Source organism: Sinocyclocheilus grahami, unplaced genomic scaffold, assembly GCF_001515645.1.
Source record: "Sinocyclocheilus grahami isolate Dianchi unplaced genomic scaffold, SAMN03320097.WGS_v1.1 scaffold689.1, whole genome shotgun sequence".
Classification (NCBI taxonomy): Eukaryota; Metazoa; Chordata; class Actinopteri; order Cypriniformes; family Cyprinidae; genus Sinocyclocheilus; species Sinocyclocheilus grahami.
The window spans coordinates 319495-336713 of NW_015505868.1; the positions used below are offsets into that span (position 1 = coordinate 319495).

The following is a 17219-nucleotide window of genomic DNA, read 5'->3' on the forward strand; positions in this document are numbered from 1 at the left end:
GTGTTACATAAAAATAAATAATAAAAAAAACACCCAGAAACATCGCAGGATGAGCTGTAAACGAATACAGTTCCCAAAAAAAAAAAAAAGTCCTTTTGATTCATTGTTTTAATAACTTTTGTAAGCAATAACATATTTGTTTTATAGAAAATAAACATCTCTAAGAAATACTATACACAATTATAATAGTACATCACATCTTACATTTAAACCGCATCAAATACTTATATACACAATTATTTCGAATCGGGAATCAAATAATCACGTGATGGTTCTCTCATCTCTTACCTGTTATACTGCAGTGAAGGCTATATTATGTTAGTCACATATACATCTGATTAAATGACATTTCACGTCGTCTTCTGCATCGTTTCACAAATAAGATGAAATGTAAAATCGGTTTGTGGATCCGATAGATCGTTTCACTTTGCTGAGGCTTCCGTAAGCTCAAAGTTCAACTAAAAAATACCATTCTGACATTATTTACTCGTTCTGATGTTGTTTCAAACCTATGCGACTGACTTTGTGCGTTTGAGTTATTTAGAAGAATGTCCAAGCTGCCCTTTTCCATGCATTGAACGTCAATGGAGCGGTCAAGCGCCAAAATGACAAGAATGCATCAGAAATACTTAAAAATCATGCGATATACAGACTTGAAATTGAAATAACGGGCTGAAATTGGACCTTTTTGTTTGTCTCGCAGAAGAACGAAACTCATGCAGGTTTGGAACGACACGAGGGTGAGTAAATGACGACCGAATTTTCCGTTTTTTTAAGTGAACTATCCCTAAATGCTGAGCGGCTGATACACACAATATGAGCGCAGGATATTTTAGTCATCCAGATGCACAGTTGGACATCCCTTCAAATGCACATGAAAATAAGCCTACATCTTGGAGCAGCAATGTATTAAAATAATGCATTTATATGTTCTTTTTCATGATAGCAGAATATTTAGACCTGTAAAGCACACCATGTACAATTTCATTTTTTTCTTCTTTGTAACATGTAAGTGTCCATTGAAATACATCCAGTGAGTGCATGTTGCATGACATCTTCAAATTTCAATTAAATTGCAAATGCGTCTGTGCCAGCCAGTGCTCGGGGCAGCCACCAGGTGTCCTCGACTGATAACATCCGCTCCAGAACACGGAAGAATGGCACATTCGGATTCATAACAAAAGTGTCTTTCCCTTTTTCAGCGTTTGGTCATGAAGGTTCTTGAGTTTGGGATGGATTCAGAGAGGATCTGGTCTTGGGTCGGTATTGCTACAGTATCTTTGTGCTTCGACTGAAGCCCCAGGTTTTCTCGGTGTTTCGGGTGTCCTCAGCGACTCGTGTCGCATGTCCTTGTTCTACTGCATAGGTGACATTCACCAGCCCTCATGCGTTGAGATATTACATTGCCTGAAAAACAGAGCCATTTGAAATGTGTAAGAGTAGAGAAATATTCTGGAGCTTTCTGAAATATTGCTGGGTCATATACATCTTCAAGCCAAACCCCCTCATATGTCTTAAAGGGATAGTTCACCCAAAAATGAAAATGTGATGTTTATCTGCTTACCCCCAGGGCATCCAAGATGTAGGCGACTTTGTAGAACACAAATGAAGATTTTTAACTCAAACCGTTGCAGTCTGTCAGTCATATAATGGAAGTGAATGGGCTCCACGGCTTTGAGAGTAAAAAAAACATACACAGACAAAACCAAATTAAGCCCTGCGGCTCGTGACGATACATAATCTTCAAGCCAAACCCCCTCATATGTCTTGAAGGGACAGTTCACCCAAAAATGAAAATGTGATGTTTATCTGCTTACCCCCAGGGCATCCAAGATGTAGGCGACTTTGTAGAACACAAATGAAGATTTTTAACTCAAACCGTTGCAGTCTGTCAGTCTTATAATGGAAGTGAATGGGCTCCACGGCTTTGAGAGTAAAAAAAACATACACAGACAAAACCAAATTAAGCCCTGCGGCTCGTGACGATACATTGAGGTCTTAACACACAAAACGCTTTTTTACCTCTGATCCACCGCGATGTTCAACTGTCCTGAGCGCGCTCACAACATCCGGCGCGTGACGTCAAATAAAAACGTTCGGGCAAAAAATGCCACGTTGTCTGATGATATATCAGAATATCTTTCATTGTGATGACCTGTACTTCTAAATCTCTGTAAATCTTCGCAGTGCCAGTGAACACGTTCGCAATCTCTCTGCACTGTGTAAATAACGAGTGACGTATACGCGCAACAGATCGCTTCCGCACATGCGTCTACTATCATAGATATGTATAGAGGCCCTATTCGACCGCTCCAGATACATGACGCGTCCGCCATTTTGGAACGTATCGCAGCCCATAGAAACAGTCACTAATGAGGCGTCTACTTATATATATCTATGTGCCAGAGCACGTACACGCGTCACGCGCCGGATGCTGTGAGCGCGCTCAGGACAGTTGGACATCGCGGTGGATCAGAGGTAAAAAATTATATAAATACTGTTCAGTTTCTTGCACAGACCGATCGTTTCGTGTCTTAAGACCTCAGTGTATCGTCACGAGCCGCAGGGTTTCATTTGGTTTAGTCTGTGTATGTTTTTGCCGTGTTTTTGCCGTGATTCCCAGTCACTTCCATTATAAGACTGACAGACTGCAACGGTTTGAGTTAAACATCTTCGTTTGTGTTCTACTGAAGAAACAAAGTCACCTACATCTTGGATGCTCTGGGGGTAAGCAGATAAACATCACATTTTCATTTTTGGGTGAACTATCCCTTTAATATATAGAATTCACAGTTTTTAAAGAGGGAAGCCATATTAGACTTAGCATTACATCTATCACAATTCATTGACGTGAACTTTAAATTATTTAGGTTACAAGGTGTTCATATTTCCAGACTCAAATGTAAATGTTGCAAACAATGCATCTTTTCCCTTTGGAAATATTGTTGTATTATTTTATCTTTTTAAAGCATTGTAAACTTATCCATCCGGTTAATCTTTTGTAATATTTCTTTAACTAACAAAAGCCAGTTCCCATTTGACATTATCCTCCAGGACATTTTGGAGGGAGGGGAAACAACATCACAAGTAAGCAATGGATTAATGAATTATTTGAAGATTTGTGGTATTAGCTGATTTGTCTCACTTTTAAAAAAATACAAAATTTAAGAAACATCCTCAACATTAGATTTAAAATGTCATAATTCTTCGTGAAAAGTTCATTACTCAGGTAAGCTACCATGGCTAATTATTTCTACCCTGTTCATTTTCTTGCCATAAAAATAAAGTGCTGATTTATTTACTTGCTTATACATTAAATTACATGTTATTTTAAACAAGATATTAACCAAAAAAAATTGCAGATAATCAGTATGACAAAGACAAAAATGTGATGTACAGAAATTAGCTGAAATCTCGATTTACACAATAGTTAACATATAATAATAATTACAAAAATATTTTAATATTATACCAATAATAACAATTATAATTATCAAAACATCTCTGCAATTATTATTGAGTTAATATTATTTTTATTACTATTGACAGATATCTACTATAAATAGAATAGTAATATTATTACTTCTGCTACTTCTACATATCTGTGCATGACACGTGTGTTATGTATGCGGCAGCAGAGGTGCACTATGCACGTGTTTATGTTGGGGCGCTTGTGCATCACGCATTGCATGAGCTTTCATTCTCTGAAACACCGCAGGACCGTTTCCTAATTGCGCTGGCACGGATGCCATTCTTGTTTTATGTGTCTCTCCTCCTCCGCAGCTTTTCTTGCTGTTGCGCTCGTTCTCTCTCCCTCCTCCTCTTCTCTGGGTCCGATCTCTCGCTTTCTCTCTGATCTCTGAACTAATCCTCCTGCTCTTCATCGCTGGTAATCAGTATCTGGATGCAACCGCGGCCCTTGTTGCAGTGTTTGCGAGGAAGGACTGTATTGATATTCATCAAACGTTCTGGTGTTCCAAACAAACATCTGCAGTAGTTCAGCCCGAGCTGCTTAACTCAGGATGTGTTTACATCTGGTAATATCACCCATCTCGGGTGATCCGATCACAGCTGTAATAACTGAACTTTGGATGTGCTTCCATGATCTGCGTCATGCTTTGATGTTACACATACAGGCGGCTTTTTCCAGATTTAAAATGTCAAATTTTTGTTTTTAATTCAAGAGAATCTCTTGTTGACTGCAAAGGCTTCATTGCAACATTTGCATTTGTGTCCTTTTTCTTCCATCTATTTGCTTACTGATATTATTGGTCTTTCCTTCTTTTTTTTTTGGTCACCTAGTCCGTTACTGTGGAAGCTGCGTTTTTTAAATCAGAGCCGAAGTTCAAACTTAACTTTAACACTATCAATTTGCTACCTGGCCAGAACTGGTGTTTCCTTCAGGAAATGCAAACTGAGTTTTTCTCATGCAAGCACAGGGGAAAGAACGGCATCATTCTCTTGTCCTGCCTGCTGCGCTGCCCCCCTTCGGCCTGACCTGAAGCGTTACCTGTGCTGCATTGCTGTTGTCACATGAACCTAAAAGAGAACTCGCCACTGAGTGCGTGTGAGTGCCAAGCACCAACCTCCCGCTCTCTCTCGTGAAACCAACACGGAAGTGACTAAAACTGCAATTCATCGACTGGCCGCTAGAGGCGGGCTCCAAAAGGGAGTCAGTCCCATAGACTCCCCATGTTAAAACGCCCAACTTTACAGCAGAATAAAACATGTTTACAGCCTGGTACAAAAAGTGTTTTTTGGTCTACATAGCTAATTTTGCCCTTCATGACAACTGTGAGGGGGGTGAATTTTTTTATAACTCATCTGTTTAAATTATATTAAGCCTTAAAGTTCTGCATAATTAAGGGCGTGGCCGCTTGAGTGACAGGTGGATTGCCGCTGCTGTCACCGGCGTCGAGCTATGTGGGCATGGTTTCAGCAACCAGCTCCCGCCTCTTTACCCATTTTCGATTATCCGGGAGTGACGCGCTGCCAAGATGTCGACGGCCGGCTCCGCCTACTTTAGGCTTCAAAATGCTCTTCAGAAACCTACGGGTGACGTCACGGTCACTACGTCCATGTTTTTATACAGTCTATGGTGAGCACAGAGGAGAAGAGGAAGATGAAGAGGAAGAAGGAGATTTCCTGGGAGACCTGGACGGAGGTGGTATCTCTTCCGCTCGCTTTCATTAAAGCGGCAAATTGGCATCCCAGAGACCCAAAGCCCTTAGATCCCCCTGCTGATGTGTGCTCTGCTTGTTCTGAACTTTCTCCTTTGCTCTGTTTGTCTGTCTCTTTCTCTCTCGTTCCATTCTCCTCTTCCTTTGTCATGGGAGGGTGAAAGAGGAAGGGAGGGGGAGAGCGGGGTGTTTTGATCTCCATCCAGGTTCTGTCTCACTGTCTCCAAGAGGAAGCTGTACTACTGCTGAATATCATTTCTCTTTCTCTCTTTCTGCCATGCCCATTTTCTCGGTCTTTCTTGTTCAGTCTATCCCTTTTCCTTTCTATCTCCCTGAGCTACCTCCTTTGTAGTTCACACACAGATTACTTGTAGGTGGCGTGTGGACCAGCAAAATGGAACAGTACAAGAATGAAGAGGCATGTGAATCTAAGCAAAGGTGAGCATTATGAATATTACTGCATAAAGCTTTGGTTAGGGATTTGAACAAACCACTAACCCTAAGTATTAAACTTGGACGTTGGTGAAAAATCTGTGAAAACATTATCATGCCATACCTAGAGAGCTAAGTAACCATCTAACAACATCATAGCAACACTCAGAACACCTTTGCAACCACAACTGGCCTGCACCGTTTGCACAGGTTATCAACTACTAACAAGTAACCAGAAAATGTGCATAGTAACCAACTTTTGTGTTGAACCCATAGACTGTAAAAAAAAGATGGACGACGCGTCTCCTATTCCTTCCACTATAGAAAAGTGAAGCCAAAGCATCTCAGTACGTCCTCTGCCATCTTGAGTAAATGACGTCATTTGGAGCCAGAGTCTGCGCAGTAGAGATTCGTTTGGAGCCAGTCTGCGCAGTAGTGTCGTGAGGTGGAGCCGCGGTATCAAACTCCCGCCCAAAGTCCCGCAGACCCAATCAACCATAATGACACGCCCCGTTTTTATAGCTTTAAATTACTAGCTAAAATCAAACTTATCACAAAAACGAACAATTGAACATATATCAGTGTGATAACAACAACCTTTAATGACCAAAACCATCTTTCAGAAAATTGTATTGGAAGTATAATTTATATTTTTATTTTGACTCAAGTCCCATTCGTTTACATGGAGATGGCGGGGTTTATGACCTGTACTGCAACCAGCCACCAGGGGGCGATCAAAGAGCCCGCAGCTTCACTTTTCAGGATGTGTGATGCACACCCGGTTGAACCTGGATTATTCCTTTAATTCTCATGCTGTTCCAAACCCCTAAGACTTTTTTCAGTAGAACACAGAAGAAAACTTTTTGAAGAATCTTCATGCAGCTCTTTGCCATAGAACAAAAGTTCTATCAAGCTTCAAAAAGAACAAAAACTCCATAAAAGCACACAATATAATAAAATCTCATCTACAATGTCACCAAAATTGCACCTTGACAGACTGTCAAACCTGGATTGACGTTATTGGTTCCCAGTTGTGTTGTGATGACAATGCACAAATCATTTGGGCTTCTTTATGGTCTTTTGTCCTTTTTGGTACTTGACAGTTGGGGTGAGCAGTCGTTGTGTGGAAAAGATCTGTGGAAAGATTCTTCAAAGATGTTCCTGTTGGGTTCCAGTGAGTTTGAAATGACATGAAGGGTGAGTAAATAATGCAGAATGTTTAGGAATTTGAAAAATCAGTATGAGCTTGGATTTGAGCAATTCAGTTTTTGGATGGCTTTCCGCTTCAGGCAAGACCTTGAGTGAAAAATTTGGCCATTCCCCATCGAGTAATAATCATCATCAGGCAGCACTTCTAAATGTCTTCTTTTTTTCTGCTCTTTAAAGTTTGTGGCTCCTATAGGGGAGCAAGGAGACTGAGGGAGAGCCTAGAATGTCTAATTAATGTCCCTTCACTAACTTCTCCTTTCAGTGGCGAGCTACCCAGTCAATAGCAGACAGATAAGGGTGAGATATGCTCAGGGCTCATCTGGTGCCCTGAGAGATGGTGCTGATGAGGAACTGTGCTCTGCTGTATAGTTTCACACCTCGCTGTTGTTAGGGAGGGGGTAGAATGTTACAAGGACACTGAAGTTCATGGTATAATTGGGGTGTCTTTTAGATCAGAGATATCCTTTGCTGTGTGTGAAACCAATTCACCTGCTTACCTTGTGTTTCGGACACTTAATAGAGAAGGTCTCTTCTTGAAATGTGCAGCCTGGAAAAAGATACAGAGGAAAGAAAGGCAGAAATTAGAAAATGCCATTGGAAATGCAAAGCAAGGCCAGTTGGCCCTCATTTCTGATGTAATCCATATCCAGTGATGTAACCACCACTTTCTATGATGGCAATTTCTGATGGCGGAGAGCAATGCATGATGGAGGGAAACTAGTCTCAGCCTTGGATGACACGCCATGGAGCATTCATGAACCATCTGGTGCATATTGTCCAGAATTGACGATATCTGCCAGTTCCATTTCTATGCAACTTCTGGGATTTGAAGTACACAGGTTTTTATCAGTCAAACCAGTTTCCAGGAAGCTACAGTAAGAGCTTCCAAGGAACAGCAAGTCACACGAATTATAGTAGGTAAAGTAGATATTGTCATATATGTCAATAAGGTTAATTAAGTGAAGCAACTCATAGAAAAATTATTCTGGTAGAACCAGTGTCAAATTTACCTATAGCTAAACATCACATAAAAGCCATAAAAGTGTGGTTGGTTGTTTGAACCTTCTGCTCTGGTCTTTCAGTAAGTTAATGGTTGAAAGTATGGTTTGTGAGTATAGGAGGAATCTAGTAATTATATATGCTTGCATACCCTGCTTAGTTCATAAACAGAGCTTCATGGATGGAGTCATTAGATGGACAGTAAATATTGTACAAAAAACACACAGCACACTTCTAAGTGCCAGAACTCTTACCCATCTCTTTGGCGCAGACATAATGGTACCTCTGAGTACAGCTCTTCCAGCTGCAGCAGATGGAAGCTCCTTCACCTTGGCACCTGGAGCATTTCTGTGATGAGATAGAAAGCCTGAGGAGCTTCTCTCTAAAATATCGACTCTGTTCCTGACAGCCCCCTGAGCCACCACCAGTTGCAAATAATACAGGATAACTAATGTAATTCCAGACCCATTAGAGTTAATGTATATTATTATTATTATTGGGTTCTTTTTTAAATATAGAAATCAATAATAATGATCTCAACCTCATCTCAGAAATATTTCTTTTGATTTTTAATCTAATTAGGTGTAAAATGTGTTTGGTCAGTGTTTAGAAAGAGCTCACACATGATATTACAGTTGGCTTGCTTTCATTTGAGTCAAACACATTGCATTTTGGGATACAGTGTGGTGTATATTGCTATTTCTGAGTATGCTATTCCAAACATCAAAACATGTTTTGAAATCTGCTCTGTACAGGAAGTTATTAAGTGTATTTAATATAAATGAAACACTTACTGCATGTGCAGCTTTCTGAACAGCCTCCTTCAGCCCAAAGAGTTTGCCTCCTACCAGGATTATGCCTGTGGTCCAGACAGCACAAGCTTCATGAGCCCAGTGCTCTTTCCCCTCAGCCTCTATCTGCAATTTCTGCAGAGCCGTTCCACTGCTCTCCTCACCAGCAGTGGGAGAAGTTCCACTAAGTCTTCTCTGCAGCAGCAGTAGTCTTTTGAACCTCATCCGCAAAGTGGGGTGGGTTCTTAACTGTTCCCTAATTGCCCTTTTCCCCCTCCTGGGATGCCCACTGTGTCCTTCACTTGCCCCTTCCTGATAGGCATCCTTCTCACAGGCACTCTGTGAGTTCATTTGTTCAATGAAGCAGCTGACCTCTGTCTCATTTGCACAGTTGCTGTTTTGCCTGAAATCATTCCTGTGTGTTGATGACAGCATTTTTCGTGGTATGCAGTCCTCAGGATAATAGGGGCCGCACAAGTCCCCAAGCTCTCTGTAATTTGCTGGCTTTCCACATAGGCAGCACGCTAGACACCTGTCAATTAGGCTTTTGTTAACTAAGGGCCCCTGTAGCATTACCGAGGAGTTTGCCTTGGTAACTGTGACTACATTTTTCATTTTAGCTGCACTCTTTTTTCTTGCCTGGCTGAGCATCTGCTCTTCCTCAGGCCTGTTGACGATGGTACAAAGAGATGCTAGCTCCAAAGAACTGTCAATGTGTACATATGGTCTAAAAGAACATTTTCCGTTATCCATTGCTGGATGCAAGTCTGATAATATTCCTTTCACTGTTGGGTGGAGATCATTGCTGCATTTTGTCTTTATGTTAGGTTTCTTCACTACAACTTTGAGGACATTCATAATCTTTTTTTTTGGCCCAGGCTTTTTTTTCTCCTTTACTTTGTCATCTTCATTTTGACTTGAGAGGTCCTCCTGTTTGTTTTTGAGTGATGGCCGCCTGCCTCGTTTTGGTTTTATTAGTGGTAAGCATAATTCTGTTGGTGGCTCCTCATACTGTGTCTGTTCACCTGTTTCTGGTAAAGAGAAGGAGTGTGGAGGCTCCATGATGGGGATGCTTTCTGGTGGTTCAATGCCTTTTCTTCTCCTCTTTCGTTGCTTCAGATGCATTTCATGGTTGTTTTTAATGGCTCTCTGTTTGGCTAGCCTTGGTGTGTTGATAACGAGGCTCCCAGCCTCCAGGGCTACATCTGGTGCATCACTGCTCTCTACAGTGGCCCACTTTCTCCTCTTTTTCCTTGGAGTTTGAATTCCTGTATTTTGGGTCTCTTGTGTACTTACTGTACTCTCGCCCGCCTTGTGAGTCACCTCAGGGGCATTCATTGTCTCTTTCTGCTCTGATACCTGTGGCAAAGGTTTTAATGTTGATTCTTCTGGTACAATATCTGGTTGGATATTTACAGGTTGCTTTTTGGACCCCGGAGATGTGATTTTCTGAACCATTGCCTCATATTTAAGTCCCCTGCCTTTCCGAGGAGGCAAATATTTGGTTTTAGTGGGACACTGAGGAGGAACAGAAGGCATGTCTCTTATGTCATCAGTGGGAGGGTTATCAGTGGTCAAAGTGGTCCTAACAGATTTGGCTTGCAAATGTTGTCCTCTCTTTCGCTTTCCCTTTGCCGTACAGACTCCTGTGACTGTATCTGATGGAGGCTCCTGTGTCTTCACTTCACTTTCTTTCACACCTTTCTTTCTCTTTTTGCTTTCTGAGGATGGTAAACTGGATTTTCTTTTGATACAAACCACCTCTTCATTTTGTGGTTGAAGTGAGTCTGTAGAAACGTCCTTCTGCTTAGGTAATTCAAGATTTGAAGATTTGGTCTTACATGACTGATCCACGGTAACATCCTGCATTTGTGAGTGTATGAACATTGCTGAAGGTGTCTCAGCTGATTTATCAATCTCTTGCTCTTTAACTTCAGTCAGCTTTTCTCTTGTTTGTTTCCGTGATCTCAGCACCATGGACTTTTGGTCTCTTACTAAGGACTTCACACAGCTGCTGTCTAGAGTAGATTCCAAAGTGGAACCCACAGTTTCATCCTTAGTGGTGTCCACAACACCAACAAGTGTGTCCAAAGTTAATGCTGTGGTCATATCTTTCAAAATAAGTTCATGTGTACAGTGTGTGTCTTTGGTATGGTCTTTTGTAATCTGAACATTTTCATCTTGTTTTATTGATTTGATCTTAGAGGTGATTCCTCTTGGTCGGCCTTTAGGTACTGACCCCTCAATTGGCTTTGACTCTGTGGTGGTTTGACTTGGCTTTTTAAAAGGTATTTCTCTTGCCAAAGCTGCAGGATTTGAGCCTAGTTTAGAAACAGACTTAGGACCAGGTTTAGGACCTGGCTTTAAAGCAGGTTTTGGACCAGGCTTTGCATTTTCTGTGGGTCCTGTGCATTTTAAACTTGTTTTGGGGCCAGGTTTTACACTGGGCATAACTTCAGGTTTAGGTCCTGGTTTTGGACCAGGTTTTGAAATTGATTTTGGACTAGGTTTTGGTCCAGGTTTTAGATTTGATTTTGGACCAGGCTTTGGACCTGGTTTTGGACCTGGCTTCACACCTGGCTTCACACCTGGTTTTGAACCTGATTTTGGACCAGGCTTTGGACCTGGTTTTGGACCTGGTTTTGGACCTGGCTTCACACCTGGTTTTGAACCTGATTTTGGACCAGGCTTTGGACCTGGTTTCTTTCTCTCTTGAGGGCAGACTTTTGGGCTACTTTGTGAACCATAGGAGCGAGTGCACATCCGTGATGGTAAACTCTCTGTCACAAGTTTTGGTGTTTGACTGCTAATATCCTGGTGGGCAGTTTCCAACTGATCAAGAAGAAGGGTGCTTTTGCTGGAGGGCATACTGGGATTTTTGGCAGAAGGTGGAGCACTGTCTCCTTCTACACTTAGCTGCCTTCTGATTCTCACACTTGAATGCATTAGTCTTCTCCTGCCCCGTGCATGTTTCTTACCGAACATTCTTGTATGTGCAGATGGGGCCATAGGCTCTGGTTTGGCTGAGGGAGTCACTGCACTGGGACAGCTTATACCCAGTTCCATATCCTCATCCCCTTTCTTGGGAGAGGGTGGGGTGTCAGCCCAAGATGGTGCAGAGTGCATTATTGACTTGCCCGGCAACTGAGGAGAGTCAGGCTCCAGTACCTTTGCATCACTACGATCGATGTGATGATCCCTAGCCTGAGCCAAAGGTGTTGTTTTCTCATTGAGAGCTGAGAAGCCAATCTTGGCAGTGTGAGGCTGAGGTGCAATGTCACATATGGCTGACCTCCTTTCGTTGCTTCTGTGTTGTGTGTCCTGGGCAAAGCTTTCTGCAGTTTCTGTGTTGACTTGTGGCATGTTTCCCATCTCCTCAAATGTACTGCAGACTTCTGCAAAGGACTCTTGTGGTCTTGCTCTATTATTAATGACCTCCTCTGAGGTTGTCAGACTCTCCTTTTCATCTCTCACCTCAGTGGAATTATGGGAGAGAACAGACAGCTGCTCCTCAAGGGTGTCCACTGGTCCCTCAGTGCATGTGAGGCTCTCAATGGAATTCCCAATCTTTGAATTTTCTTCTTTCTCCGGCAAATACAGATCAGTGCCTGAATTGCTGGGTGATGTTTTCACAAGCATTTCAGCATTAGTTTGTGGCTCTGATTTGAAATGTTCTGACTTTATTTCTGTGCCTTCATTACATTTGTGATTAAGTTCAGAAAAACAGTCCATCTCCGCTGAGTTTCCTTTTTCTGAATCAAATTTGTTTTGCAGTCCTTGGTAGATATTTTCTTCTGTTTCTTCATATGAATAACCTTCCTCTAATACTGCTTTATTTATTTTATGAAAAAGAGAAGCACTTTTCTCATCCTCCAGCCACTTCTCTTGCTTTCCTGCAACCTCTCCTTTGCACTCATGCACTGCAGACAGCTTTCTTTGTCCAGTTTCCTCCTCATCAGTCATCCTCTCAGTCCATGCTGACTCCTCAAAGTTCTCCTTTAGAGTGCTCTCTGAACTCTTTATGTCTGGTGGTGAATTACTCTCTTGTTTCATAGGACTTGGAGCTGTTACACTGATAGGAGACCTCTCATCTCTAATGCAACGGAGAGAGCTGTTGGGCTCTTCTCCAGTCAATACTCTCTGTACTCTTGGGTCACAGTTGAGATTATCCTCAGACGCTACACTCTGGAGACTTCGAACTGAGTCACCTGACCTAACGGATACATCGTCAGCTGAGTTTAAGGAGCAAGTAGACACTGTGTCAAGGCTGAGATGTGAGTGTGTCTGGGTTTGTGCTTGACCTTTTTCCTGCCCAAAATAGTAGTAGCTCCTGTCCATCTGGTCCTCAGTGCTGTTAGAGTATCCTCCCTCCTGCAGTTCTGCTGTCATGGACCTGGAAATGGTGTAAGCATCAGATGGAGGAGCACCCTGTTGGTTATCAGGACAAGATGACTCTTCCATACCCTTTAACTGACCTCTGAAGTCTTCTCCCTTTTTTGGATGATTTCGCTTGCTGGTCTTTTTGTTAGCCATAAGGGCGTCAGACAGCAGCAGATGCTGGACATTGTTAGAGATGTTTTCAACCTGAGACGTCAGGGCATTGAGGCTCCACAAACTGGGGTTGGACAAGAGCTTTTCCGAAAATCGTTCTTTCATGGAGCCAGAATAGCTCTGGGACTGGTGGTTCACACTGGGTGATGAATGAGTATGCGGGGGCATCAGCATATTTTGGTCTTGCAAACCTGTGGATGATGAAGCCCCAGGGTTGATGGGAGGTTGACCATACTGGAATGAATCGGGGTTTGGCATTAAGGGGGATGGTGTGGAATTGTATGAGGGAGATCTTCCCACAGACCTTGCAGGTGAATGACTAGAACTAGGACTGCAGGTCTGGTAGTATTGTTCTGGTGACCTTACAGAAATATCTGTTATGCAGTAGTTTTGTTGGGGCTGATTGTAGTGCTGGAATTTCTGAAGGTTCTCTTGTGTACCAGACATTCCTTGCAGGGAACCCTGATCAAATCCTGATCTTGATGGAGTTTGCTGATAACCATAATTATTCTGAGGTCTGTATCCACTCTGCTTTAGACTGTTGTGATTGCTGAGTTGTCTTCCATACTGGACATTAGGTGGTATACCATAGCCTTTGTAGCCATGTGGCATTGTATTACATTTCTCCATATAAGATGACGAAGATGAAGACGGGGGTTGTGAGTGCTGAGGGAAATGAAGGTGACCCTGTGGATACATTAAAGGAGATGGTGCTGGATTGGGTGGGAGGCCCTGTTGATGGGGACTTGTATAGGTTGGGGCAGAGGACTGCGAAGGTAGATGGCACTGACTTTGAGAGATAGCTAGCATGTTCTGCTCTAGATACTGGGATGACCCACTGACCCCAGACTCCAGCCGTCCCATGTCCTGCTCAAATTGGGTCATCTGAGGTGACTCATCCCATTTTTGCTGCAAGTGACCTTCACTCATGTACTGGGCTGTGTATCCAGTGCCCATGTGATTGCTGTAGCCAGCCTGCAGATGCTGGTTTGGAGTTTTGGCTCCTCTATAAGTTTTTTTAGTCTGAGTACCACTGGTGCTGGTGTAGATGGGATAGGTCTGCTGTCCATAACAATCTTTAGAACCCACTCCCTCTGTTGACATCCCTGCAGCAGCTAGAGAGTGTGGCTCGTAGCCCTGTCTGGACTGGCTGTGATGATGTCTATAACTCTCAAGGCGCGATAATTCTTGGGGTTCCTGCTGGTAGCAGTGCTGGTTGCCATGGAAACCACTTCGCTCTCTGAAGGACTGCATGACTCCAGCTACGGGGCTCTTTGGAAGAGAGAGAGAAAAAAATAGAAAGAGAGAGTATGTGCTTAGTGGCTTCATTTTCTTATCAGTGATTATTCTCTAATTCAATTAATTTGAATTCATTGCTGTATTTGCCCTAAAACAAGTCATATTAGAATATACACGTATTCGGTCATTCATAAAATCAAATCATATATCTCTCAATGAGACTCTAAAATGTTACTCTCCCTTACTGCAGCTGCAATCAATCATTGTTGTATTTTATTGAATCTAGGAATTTGAGCCTATCTGTTCTGCATTTTGGTGGTATCATCTTCAGTGGTAAATACCTATGATAGGTGCAGTTGTGCAATTATCATTATTATTATTAATTTTCTTAAACACAAGTCTTAAAAAGATGTGTTCACGAGGACCATGGATACAAACAAACAAAGCATTTTATTATTGGTTCATGAAGTGTTATATTAAAATAAAACCAGCATTATATTCAATATCGAGCATGTGCAATAAGAGGATTCTATTATTAGTGTTACTTTGTTTTCGATCTGCGCTATTTGCATATTACTTGCTCAGGAATTTGATACAGTTGATAATGCGATTTTCTGGTAATATTCTTTTCTCTCAACAGTGAGTTTGAAGTGGCAAGTGTGTGTTTTGTAAGCATAGATGGAGGCTGTTCTATTTCTCCACTCCAGTGCTGTAGGCCTGTCGAGGGATGGCCGCCCAGTCCCATCAGACACACACATTATTCATCTCACTAGCGCACTGTCTGAAGCCATCAGGCCCAAGAGCAACGTGCTCCCCTCTTAGTAGCCTCCCAAGAGTCCCCACCATCCACCACTGCTTCAGTTGTGCTTGTTTTGCTGCTCTGCTTGTTTACACAGTGACCCAAATAGGACCACTCGGGATCTATGCTTTAAGCCATTAAAAATGCATACAGTATGTGGCGGAATGTACAAGCTGGCCAGAATGTGCAAGTGACATGATTGATCCTGCTTTCCCTTCCACATATTATTGCAACTGCACAATGTGGTGTAAATTTGTTCCCATACAGATTTTTTGTGGAATCATTGGCATTCAGATCATCTTGTTTGAACATACTTCATGACATCCACGGCAGCTGATTAAAGACTTGTGTGTTTTCTAGGTCTGTTGAGAGGGCAGAATTTGTCTCCTGGGGTGCCCAATAATGACAAAGATACTCTTACTGTAGAACTAACCATGACTGTACCAGCATGGACTGGCCCATATCCAAAATGAGTCGAAATCTATGGCTATATTTCTCAAGCTTAGTTTCTGTAGTGCTACAAAGTAGGTGTGAATTGATGCCAACTTTAATAAAGATACATAGGTAAAAATTCTATTCCTGTTTCTTGATTTGTAGGTGCTGTTTGCAGTATTTCTTCTTCATGTTGTATTTTTGAGGCTTGTTGAAGCAGAAACAGAGACTGTGGAGGAATATGTTTAAGCCAGCTGTGAGCTCAATGAGCTTCTACGTACTTTGAGGCAGAATTCCCCATGAGACCTTTCACTGCAAAATGCAATCATTCATTAACAGTAGAGTGACTGCATGTATAAATAGAGTATGCTCTGTTATGTCTGTGTTTATCTCAACCTTTCCTTGATTACATCACCTCTGGAGGCAGGTTTCACTCTAACTCTAAGATTGAGTGTTGGGCAATCATGTCTCAATAACGCATTTCCTATGGATTATGTAGGGGATGTGCAAAGGTCTCTTAAAAATATCTAAAATACATACAAATGCTCAGTCTAAGTGAGACATATAAGGGCTTATTTTGTGTCAGGCAATGTAAGTGACAAACGTTTGAGAGAAATATCATTTATGAATGTAATTTATTATTCAGTACTGAAAAGTATTTTTTTTTAGTTCCATTCTATTAACAATACATTTCACTAAACATTTGTTTATGTCCACTACAGTCACTTATGATGTTCTAATTTGATTTGGAGGCTGCCTATGAAGGCTTCATACAGGTTTGAGCACAGTCAAGCAGTGGTGGATTTAGGCATGGGTGACATGGGCAACTGCCCAGGGTGGCATCGGGTGCCCACGGGAGAAAGAAAAATCCACGAAAGCACAATTCTAGTTTTACTGCTCATTTGCATATCAGGTCAATGATATCATGTCGCTGTGTGGGTCAGTTAATCTGGTTGGGACAGTCGGAGAAATACCATGGGCCTAAAATGAAGAGGGGAAACGTGAAACAAATAAAGGTATGTATGCAGCTATCACTCATCTCGTTATTTTATAAAATATCACTTACCTTTTGCTATGTTGCTTGCTATGCTATTACACATATGTAATCTTTTAAACAAATGTAATATCTCTCATTAATGTTTTTACTGGGCACTTGGGCAGTTTTGGAGGGATTTATGGTATTTTTTTATTTGCCTCAATTTGTGATAAAAAAGAATAGCATTTTTTGGAAAGAGTCACTTTAAAGAAGATCTACGTTACTCAAACTAGATTAAATGAGTAAAACGTGTGCCATGGTTTAGTGAAAGATTACTGACATTTATTGGAAAAAAACTGAATTGATTAATTTAAGTTATTTTAAAATAACATGAATGCCACTAGATGGCAGCAGAGGCTTACTCAATGGCTCGTATATCATTTCCAAGTTTTTAATTTAGATTTATATTTAGACATTATCAAGTCATTATTAAAACATCAATTTACCACTTCAGCATTTTTTTGTATCATTATTTATTTATTATATATATATATATATAATTTTTTTTTTTTTTTGCAATCATGTCACAACTTTTTGTGTGTGTGTAAGGG

At 41.6% G+C, this 17219-nt stretch overlaps 1 protein-coding gene across 1 annotated transcript in view; it reads right to left on the reverse strand.

The window, feature by feature from the left end:
• Positions 1–6835: 6835 nt before the first annotated feature.
• LOC107559528 (retinoic acid-induced protein 1-like) overlaps positions 6836–17219 on the reverse strand; it is a 59886-nt gene continuing 49502 nt past the window's right edge. Inside the window, exons 2-5 of the mRNA XM_016243387.1 lie at positions 11272–14434; positions 8615–11163; positions 8075–8168; positions 6836–7368 (exon numbers count right to left, since the gene is read on the reverse strand). Of these exons, the coding sequence (XP_016098873.1) occupies positions 7307–7368; positions 8075–8168; positions 8615–11163; positions 11272–14434 (5868 nt within the window). The 3' untranslated portion in view covers positions 6836–7306. The remainder of the gene's footprint in view (positions 7369–8074; positions 8169–8614; positions 11164–11271; positions 14435–17219) is intronic.